The 10,479-nt window shown below is 43.4% G+C and overlaps 1 protein-coding gene across 1 annotated transcript in view; it reads left to right on the top strand.

Moving 5' to 3' along the window:
• Nucleotides 1–2,016: 2,016 nt before the first annotated feature.
• ddb1 (damage-specific DNA binding protein 1) overlaps nt 2,017–10,479 on the top strand; it is a 53,168-nt gene continuing 44,705 nt past the window's right edge. The window contains exons 1-6 of the mRNA XM_083794331.1: nt 2,017–2,214; nt 4,040–4,188; nt 4,803–4,919; nt 7,942–8,163; nt 9,302–9,416; nt 9,950–10,047. Of these exons, the coding sequence (XP_083650457.1) occupies nt 2,154–2,214; nt 4,040–4,188; nt 4,803–4,919; nt 7,942–8,163; nt 9,302–9,416; nt 9,950–10,047 (762 nt within the window). The 5' untranslated portion in view covers nt 2,017–2,153. The remainder of the gene's footprint in view (nt 2,215–4,039; nt 4,189–4,802; nt 4,920–7,941; nt 8,164–9,301; nt 9,417–9,949; nt 10,048–10,479) is intronic.

The raw sequence follows: 10,479 nt of genomic DNA, 5'->3' as shown, positions 1-10,479 counted from the left end.
AGGTAAAGCAAGCAGGTGTTCTCTTCAGGCCCGGAAATTGCCCTACCTGGGCCCTCATCAAATCCTGTACTCTCAAGACACTTCCCCCGCTGCCACCCTTAGATCTCCATATATGGACTGGAGCTGACCTGTTCTGACATTCCAGATGTCCATCTGACCCCCCATGCCAAAGCTCCAGCACTCGCCCAGCAGTCTGCTGTCACCCAGGCGGATGCGTGCACTCGCCCTCACAGCGTCTTACTGGTATGATTAAATATAGTAGATGGCAGGCCTACTATATTTAATAAATAAAATACACTTTGTTTAGGGTTTTCTTCTCCCCCCCACCAGAGAATGGCTGCCATGGTTGCTATGCCCTATATATACTTGTGACTTGGTTAAGTTCACAGCCTTCTGTATTATTGTCATAACCATTTACTTTAAAAAAAAACATTTTCCATGTAAAATAATATTCATTCAATCATTCATATGCTATTTATTTCCACTATCATGTGCTATTTGTCATAGCTGCCCTGTGCACCAGTTGTTTACGAAGCCCAACAGAAATGTAATTTTTATTTTATTTATAACGTTCAAAGACAGAAACACAATTAAATCGTTAATCGCAATTATTTACCATTCCTGAATGAAGTGCCTGGTGCTGGGAGTCTGGTGCAACGCACAGGGCCTGACCTGGTGAGAGCAGGAGTGGACCTGGTGAGACGTAGGAGGGGCCCGGACAGGTGTCAACCCACAGAGCCTAGTCCTTCCATGTGCCAGAATGGTAGGCCTACCTCCCAGTCCCGGGAGTAGTTCAGGAGGAACGGATTGTGTGGCCCTGGTTTTTCCCTAATGGGACTTATCGAGGGTAGCTACTGGGACGTAAGTCGGGACTTGATCACTCCCGGCTGGGTCACCTGAGTGAGGGGTATGATGTTGCGAGACCCGAAACCCCGATGACCTTGGGATACATCACTGAGGATACGTCCCAGGTGCATCCATTTATGTATGTATTTTGTTATAGTTCTTCTATTTATAGTGACTCATAGGAATAGACTATAAGTGACAACCAGGAATAGTTTGGTGACCACCGGAGAGACGGGTGGCAGCCGGAAATTAGACGGCACCCGGGAGCAGTATGGGTTAGCGCCCCAGCCTGTGTCTTCCGTGAGGAAGAAGCCCAACAAACCCACGGTGAGGCCTTTAGGAGGGCCATGCAAGCCTCAAGCGGAGCCTGCGGCACCACCAAGGGCAAGGTGGAGCCTGCGGAACCGTTGCGGCTTGAGAATCCACCATTCCTGAATGAAGTGCCTGGTGCTGGGAGTCTGGTGCAACGCACAGGGCCTGACCTGATGAGAGCAGGAGTGGACCTGGTGAGACGTAGGAGGGGCCCGGACAGGTGTCAATCCACAGAGCCTAGTCCTTCCATGTGCCAGAATGGTACCTCCCAGTCCCGGCAGAGTAGTTCAGGAGGAACGGATTGTGTGGCCCTGGTTTTTCCCTAATGGGACTTATCGAGGGTAGCTACTGGGACGTAAGTCGGGACTTGGTCACTCCCGGCTGGGTCACCTGAGTGAGGGGTATGATGTTGCGAGACCCGAAACCCTGATGACCTTGGGATACATCACTGAGGATACGTCCCAGGTGCATCCATTTATGTATGTATTTTGTTATGAGTGACAATTAATCTCAAGTAAAATGGCATGACAGCACAGCAATAGTGAATATCATGAATTAATAATGAGTTCATCATGACAAATCCATTAATGCATGAGTTAGTTCATCACAGAGCAAAGCCATGTCTTACTCTATGGCTCTGGTTCATCATTAATATCATATTCACATACTACGGTAACACTTGCAGATAAGGTTCATGAAAAATGATTAACTAATGCTTAACTAATACATTAGTTTAAAGCATTAGTTAATTATGATGTAATGTAGACTCCTCGGCCACAGTGGGCGCTGCACACATGAACACCGATTCCAAAGTGAGGGCTGCTGGCTGCTCAGTGTCTGTTTCCGGCAGCCTCTTTTATCACCGCCACCAATGGTGTCTACAACAGTTGTGCAAAAAAGACTAAAAGGATAATAATAATAAAGAAAAAAATAATAATAATACTGCGCCGGTGTTGGCTTTTTCCGTTCCGTTTTTTTTGAACCAACAACAAAACATGTCTTACAACTACGTGGTCACCGCGCAGAAGCCCACGGCCGTCAATGCGTGCGTCACGGGTAAATATGAGCGTTTTTATGAGGCTTTATTGTGTTGTTACGCACATTGACACACACATGCTAAAGCTAGCTCTGGTCCATAACTCATTTTAACGTTGTGGAGCAGAGCTGCATGCTAATATAGCTAACATCCACCCTGGACCACCCATCCATGATATCACTATCCCGCTCTGTATGTGCTGCAGACAGACAGACAGACTGCTGCGTGCACGGTGCTGCTGCAGGCCTCTTAACTGGCTAATGTTAATGTGTATTGTGTACACTTACTGTTATGTTAGTTTAGAGTTGTAACAAAAACAAAGCAATGTAATGGTCTTGGACATTATATTAAGGGATCCTATGTTGCGTACATACAGGACAGCTCGCCTCTCTCTCCTTTTTAGAAATGGAGCTATAAGTTGAAACTTGGCGCTCCATGCGTGCCAGGGAGGGTGTCGCTTAATTGCCCCTAAAGTTTCTATATTTGGATCATAATTTGCATTTTATTTAGTCTGACAGTCGATACAAAATTAAACAAGGGCAGATCTTCTGCAAGCTTACTTACAACGCGTGGTATTAAAGCTTGTTGCAGGTCTGTTTTGGGGTGCAACTTGGGCAAGCCGATTGTCCATAATAATTATTCGTCTTTTTGGTGTAATCGTTCTTTAGAAATAGTTTCATAAAGGTGGTGGTGAACTGGTGATATTGAAGTAATTTAACCATATAGTAGTAAATTACTATAGTCGCCGGTCGCCCATAGAATACAATGGTGATTTATTTATATATTTGATATAATCATATATGAATTGAAAATGGTGGGCCCTATTGTAAACAAGTGTAATGCTTTTTGTATTGAGTTGTACTTTAAATGTACTGTAATTCTGCAAACTGTTAAAAAATCAATCAATCAAAAAACCTGTTTTATATACGAATGTCATAATGCTTGGTATTGTCATTCAGGTGGATTGACACACATTGAAATATAAGTACTCCTCTTTGTGAAATTGTCTGGTTAATTTCAATACAATTAATTAACCAGACAATTTCACAAAAACATTACAAAACACCAGTACCACAGGAAGAGAATGTGAACTTACAGTAGATGTTAGGGCCAGGGCTTTTTATGCTATTAATGTTACTGGCCCAAGTGGGTAAGTGGAGTGTGTTCTACTGGCCTGGATGGTCTAATAGTACTTCCGGGCCAGCATAATGTGTTCAGTTTTTATTTGTGTAAAAAAATTGTGTTTTGTAAATTAGTATTACATTGTGTTATTTTACATAGTGTTGTTTGTATTGTTTGTTTTAATGTGGCTGTTGAAAATACTAATTTGTTCTTAACTTGCCTTGTCTGGTTAAATTAAAGCTTAAATTAAAATAAATAAATTAACTGGGTACACTCTGGAATCCTTTCCAGGACCCCTGCATGTCCTTGGGGCCCCCATTGAAACCATTCGGCTAAGTAGTAGTAGCTTGTTTCAATAATGATAGCACTGCAGCCACTTCCCACAGCTTGACTAAGACAAACCAACTATAACTAAAAAATACATCGCATGGATGCACCTGGGACGTATCTTCAGTGATGTTTTCTGAGGTCAACTGGGTTTCAGGTCTTCCAACATCATACCCCTCTCTCAGGCGACCCAGCCGGGATTGATATATATATATATATATATATATATAAAATTAATGTAACAGCGATTTATTCCAAAATCTTTATAAACACAGGCCATTGCCCCATCTCCTTTTATTCTTTTCTTAAAAAAAAACCCCAATGTTATTAAGTTTCTTTGTTGCCATCTTTTGAACGTTATCTTCCTCACTACATTGATAAACCTCTAATTCACAGGCCACTTCACCTCTGCGGATGACTTGAATCTGCTCATAGCCAAGAACACCAGACTGGAGATCTATGTAGTCACAGCAGAGGGCCTGAGGCCCGTCAAGGAGGTGGGCATGTATGGGAAGATCGCCGTCATGGAGCTCTTCAGACCCAAGGCAAGTTGTTTCGTTGTATTTGTCTGTGAGAAGAAGGGGCGGGGCATGATTGAACATTAGGGCATGGCATATCACCACACGTTGTGAGCTTGTAGATTGGCTCTCGTTACTGCTTAATTTGAACATTATTGAAAGTATAAAATAGGATTTAAGTGATTAAAACCTAAAGACAAGCCTTTAGCCATGGCATCTAGTCTCGTATCAAGACAATATATTGCTCTAAACTCTATAGGAATTGTGATTATAATTTGTCTCTATAATCTATATTGATTGTGACTGACTTTTTTGTTGTTGAATACTGTCATGCACTAGGGGATGCATGGCAAAGCCTACAGTGAGGCAGAGGGGGCAGGGCCGTCACAAATACTCTTAGTCAGAAACGAATACAAACTCTATGTACAAAGGAAAAGGAAAACCACAGTGAATGTACATTCTGGCTAAATCTACCGCCACTTCAGTTCGTAGCTCAGCAGACGGCACAGAATGTTTAATTAAGTTGTTCAAATATTGAAATGATCTAATTAAATTCAAAAGAAGAAAGAAGTCACTTCAGTTTATGTCATCGTCCCTATGCTTCTGCAGTGTTTATGTCAACGTCTTTTTGCCATGTGCAGGGTGAGAGCAAGGATCTGCTGTTCATTCTAACATCAAAGTACAATGCCTGCATCTTGGAGTACAAACAGACTGGAGACAGCATCGATATCATCACACGTGCACATGGCAACGTTCAGGTGGGTGCACGTAAACATTGTCATTCAGTTTGTCTTGTTGTGGTAAAAGTAAAAGAGTGTCGGACTATTGATTGTCGGATTATTGGTTGTTGGCCTATTGGGTGTCGGACTATTGGCTGTTGGACTATTGGTTGTCGGATTATTGGCTGTTGTCAGACTATTAGAATAGTGGGACTATTGGCTGTCGGACTATTGGTTGTTGGACTACTGGGTGTCAGACTATGTAGTCTACTGTGCTCTGTGCTGGTGTTACACTAAAAACTACTGGTGTTACACTAAAAACTCAGCTTCCCATCATGCACCTGTGCACCGTGTGAAGCCCAACATTGGGACAGACTCCTTGGAGAGGCTGCACCACTCAAAAATAACAATCTACAATCTTTTCATGTACAGATTGATGTTAGAGGCTCATTAAACATCGTCACTACCTCACGGTTACAATATTATTGTATAAGTTCTCATGACTTTTAAAGTTATGATTGCCAGATTATTAGTTAGAGGTGATTCTGCTTTCGGTTTTCATTTGGGAGGAATTTCTGGGTCTGTGGCAGACAATGACTTAAATGGCTATTTAAGAACTTTGCATTATATATTGATTATCTCCTGGACATTCATCATTGCCCAATCAACACACTAGTGATGCGCGGGCTGGCCCGTTGCCCACAGGTCCCGCGGGTAGACGCGCAAAGGTTTTCAGTGCAATTATCACGCGGGTGGGGCGCGCCCCCCCCTCCCAAAAAAGGAGGGGAAAAAAGCATTCCGGTACCTGTTCTCCTGTGGCTGCAGTGTCTACTGTCTACTCCTCCTGCTGAAACCATCTGCTGAAACCATCAGCTTGTTCTGTTGTTCATCAATGTGTTGCTTATGAAAGGGCGCTTTAGCCCCTGCCTTTTTGACCATTGGAGAAAAGTGCACTCTCCGTTCTGAGGCTCTGAACCTGACCGTCATCATAGTATGTCATGTCAGGTATGTGTAAGTTTTATACTGTTCATTCAAATTTGTTACGACTCACACAGTGCCGGACTCATTTCACAATTTTCGACCACATAAACTTTCTGACTGACAGGAATGCGATTATGCAATCCTTTATATTTATACACGAAAGCAAGCAACTTCTCATTCTTCTTTGATAACCAGTCATTTGGGCTACAGGGCAGACTTGTTGGGTCATTTCCTAGTGTTTAAAATGAGATATTCCTCTAAATCTGGGTAGAAATGTAAAAGGAAAATAATGGTGTCTTTTCGAATTCCAACCCCTGCCCTTCACTCCCTCTGCACGTCCCTTCCCCCTCCCCTCTCTCTCTCCAAAGCAATTGAATGTACTGGACTTGCTGGGTGTTAAATCCGGTTGTTAGGCTACTTTTTGTTTTTGCGGGCCGCGCAGTGGGCGTGTCGTTGATTAATATATTGTTTTGCCGGGCGGGTTGGTTTTGCGGGGCGGGGCGGCTGCTGGCTGGCTCCCGTGGTGGGGCGTGATGGGCGCGGGCTATGAAAAAAAGCTGGCCCGCGCATCACAGTACCTCGAAATGAGTTTACATTTTTGGGGGGAATTTTATGTTTCATTTCACATAGGTAGTGTAGAGAGATGGGAAACTAAGGGCAGAGATAGAGGAGAGAGAGGCAGGTTAAGACGGGATAGATTTGAACCCGGGTCCTCCTTGCACTCATAAGGAGCATGTTTTAAAGCACTAACTGGCTGAGACACCAGGCACACCGAAATGGCATGTCATTTTTGTCAGTTTATCTATTTTGTTTCCTTCCTGCTGTTAAATGTAAGGAAAGATAAGATATACAGACCAGAAATTGCGTTAGGCCGGTAATTGCCAGTTTGTGGCCGATTCTTTAATGACAAAAGCCAGAAAATATCATTCTCTCTGGGCATCTTGACCGGTCGTTTGTAGATCTGTTGTGCTTGTAGAAGAAAATACTTGGTGCCCTATTGGACTTTCTTGGTACTTTCTGTACCCTCTACTGTACTGAACGGTACTGTACTGTCACTCTACTGTACTGGCACACCCAAAATCATAATATATACAATTATACAGTTAATATGTGCGTGTGTTTGTGTGCATGTTATGTTGCACACGCACAGGTCGTGAAAAACAAGCATGCTATTTTTGTGCTCATACCCAGGCAGCCAGCCACACACACCGCTCCGTAAGGGAGTGGTTGCATCACTCCAAAAAATCTCACTGGCACCCGCTCAGCCAGTGAGAAGAACCACTTCAAACATTAATGTGGGAGTGAAAGTGAAGCGAAAGCGACATCCATGCGTTTGCGCATCTGGTGGATTCGAAGCTGTGAAAGTTTCTTTTACAGACTGTTGTTTTCAAAGTTCATTTGGGACGCTTTCATTTTTAGGCCAGCTTCATGCTTTTATGCAGTCGATGTTCTAACGATGTCTGTATAGTAATTATTTAGTCTTTCAAGAGAGACCAGCTTAGTGACGCTCTGGTGTTTACAAAGGCTTGCAATTTGCATGCACTCAGCTATCCTTGGCATTCGTATGGCTTTGCATTCATTAAACCCACCCAGACCACCACTTCTCAACATCAGGGGTCCGGGGATCACCAGGAGTCCCAAACTGAGTGAAGTGAACGAATGATTAATTTTGTACACTCTCAAAGTTGAATCAACATAGGAGGACTTTACAGAATCAGAATATATTTTTGATTCTGATTCTTTATTGTCATATTTAACCCATTTAGACCTAAGACCAGATTCTATAAAATATCGAAAAAATGTCTGAAATCCGTATCAGTGGTGCTCAAACTTTGCCATGTCAAGGACCCCCATCTAAAAATATTTGGTTCCAGGGACCCCATTCCCCCCACCCCAGAAGCAAATATTTTAGTTAAAAACGTTTGCTGTGAAATAATATGAAAAGCACACATTCTCATCTGCTATTTTTAGTTGTGACCCTAAATATTGCTCCGTGATGAGCCACACAAATGGGTGTGTCCCACTGTCTGAGAACCACCGATCCTGACTAAACTCTCTCCATCTCTGTGGACGTTGGCAGGATCGCATCGGCCGCCCGTCGGAGACGGGCATCATCGGCATCGTGGACCCGGAGTGCCGCATGATCGGCCTGCGCCTGTACGACGGCCTGTTCAAGGTCATCCCTCTGGACAGAGAGAACCGTGAGCTCAAGGCCTTCAACATCCGCCTGGAGGAGCTGCAGGTCATCGATGTGCACTTCCTGTACGGCTGCCAGGCACCCACCGTCTGCTTCATCTACCAGGTAGGCTGTGTGAGTGTGTGTGTGTGTGTGCATGTGCAGGGAAGAGGAAATATTCAGATGTAGGAATGGGATGACATGAAAATTATGTCACATTTATTGTGGCAAAGAACTATTGCGATTAGCGATACCCGCTTGATAATCAAAAGTGCCACTTTCGTTAACCACTTGAATGAACCCGCAGCATCCATATTTTGGGGGGTAAAGTTTGTCCAAAATAGCCGATCTACAAGCGAATCCATTTGTGTAGAGTGAGATAAGAGCTCTTGTTGGTGTCTGAGAGTCTTTATAGGTCTGTTTTGATCAAGAATAGAGGGTTTTAAGTGGCACTGAATTTACAGATCAACAAAAGCTAATTCATCCTATGTCTATGATGGAGGACAATTTCTCAGGCTCTTTAGGACGGTGGTTTTCAATTTCACTATAGTTACAATACATTTTAATTAAACTATTTTGAATTGTACTTTTCTTTTCTTGTTTTGTAGATGTGTATTTTTATATATTGAAATGGAACACACACACACACACACACACACACACTCACACACACACACACACACACACACACACACACACACACACACACACACACACACACACACACACACCAGGCTAGTGTTAGGGTGGTTTGTTTTGGTTGTGCTTGTGCAGCTTTTGCACTCACACACCTTAACTGTCGGAATTCTCTCTCTGGTGCTTGTGTTTGAGATGGTTTTGTAAGCCTGTCATGTTGCAATTATTTGTGCAAATAATGTTTGTTTGGTGTGTTCCCGAGAATCCAAAATAGTTTACCACTGACGTGACGTACAGTTCTTTTTTGGAACTAGCACTCCCTCGTCATCAGAGTGTGACTCGCCAAGTCGTCGTCCATTGCTGCTGTCGTCTTGTGCAGACTTCCCCCTCCTGTGTGTCTCTCATGTGTCTCTTTAGGACAGTAGTTTTCAACCTTTTTCATTATTTATTCAGCATTTGAGCCACAGACCACCATTTGATTTGATTTCTAATTGTGTAGACCAAATGGACCCATAACGCTCAACAGTTAACGATCTATACTGGTCCATTTGGTTACCAACTCTCCATTTAGCTGAGGACCACTGGATGACCTCAGGGGTCTAATCCTGTCTCTCATGTGTCTCTTTAGGACCCCCAGGGCCGCCATGTGAAGACCTATGAGGTATCCCTGAGAGAGAAGGAGTTCAATAAGGGTCCCTGGAAACAGGAGAATGTGGAGGCTGAGGCATCCATGGTCATCCCTGGTGAGCACAGAAAACACTGCATTGTCAGATGTGCCAACGTGTGTGTGTGTGTGTGTGTGTGTGTGTGTGTGTGTGTGTGTGTGTGTGTGTGTGTGTGTGTGTGTGTGTGTGTGTGTGTGTGTGTGTGTGTGTGTGTGTGTGTGTACGGACAGCTGCAACACCTCGCCAATACAGCTGTTGAGCACACACACACACACAGTACGTTTCTTAGGCAAATGTGGCCTTTGTAGTACAATGGACCTTGGTGCCTTTGATTGTATAAGTTATATTGTACTATAAACACACTCTAGTTCTCACATTAGAGCGTTAAAACACAACACAATTGACACAAGTGTCAATGTTGGAGAGATGAATATGCAGGAAAGAAAAACATGTCCCCTGGGCCCTGGCTCATGACCAGTCACCAGCGCTGTCTTTGATAAACAGCTCTGTCTCTTTACTCACCAAAGTGTTCGCTTGAGAAGAATTGTAACAGATTGTCAGCGAGTGAAATTGTGTTTGGAGAGTGAATGATAGTCCATTGTGTCTTTCAGTTCCAGAGCCATTTGGGGGCGCTATAATCATTGGGCAGGAATCCATCACATACCACAACGGAGACAAGTACTTGGCCATTGCACCGCCTACTATCAAGGTGAGTTTATTCTATAAGGGCGGTTTTCAATGTTGTCTGCCTCTACAATAGCACTTTGCATAATATTATTGGATGTTATTTAGAATCTTTTTATGCCTTTGTTGTTGTGTTTACTTGTCAGTGAAAAGCGCTGCAGCCTGGTTGGTCTTCTTTTTTTAATGTGGAACATAGAGTAGGGGAATAGAGTAGCTATAGGGAGATACTTATTTATCGGTGAAGAACACTTTCAACAGAATCAGGTTCAGGTGTGTACCGTGTGTATCCACTAGGCAGCCAGATTATCATGGACACTGGACAGCCTCAGTGGAAGAAACATTAAGTCATACAATATTAGAAGTACATCAACACTAAAGATGCAGCCATCAATCAGCCGCCGATCAAATTTTGCAATGTAGTCAAGCAAATCTTATTTCTAGAGCACATTTAAAACAA

This window comes from Protomyctophum parallelum, assembly GCF_964188405.1.
Source record: "Protomyctophum parallelum genome assembly, chromosome: 2".
Taxonomy (NCBI): Eukaryota; Metazoa; Chordata; class Actinopteri; order Myctophiformes; family Myctophidae; genus Protomyctophum; species Protomyctophum parallelum.
Note: the sequence above shows the minus strand (reverse complement) of the source record. Positions and strands in the feature narration are given on the sequence as shown.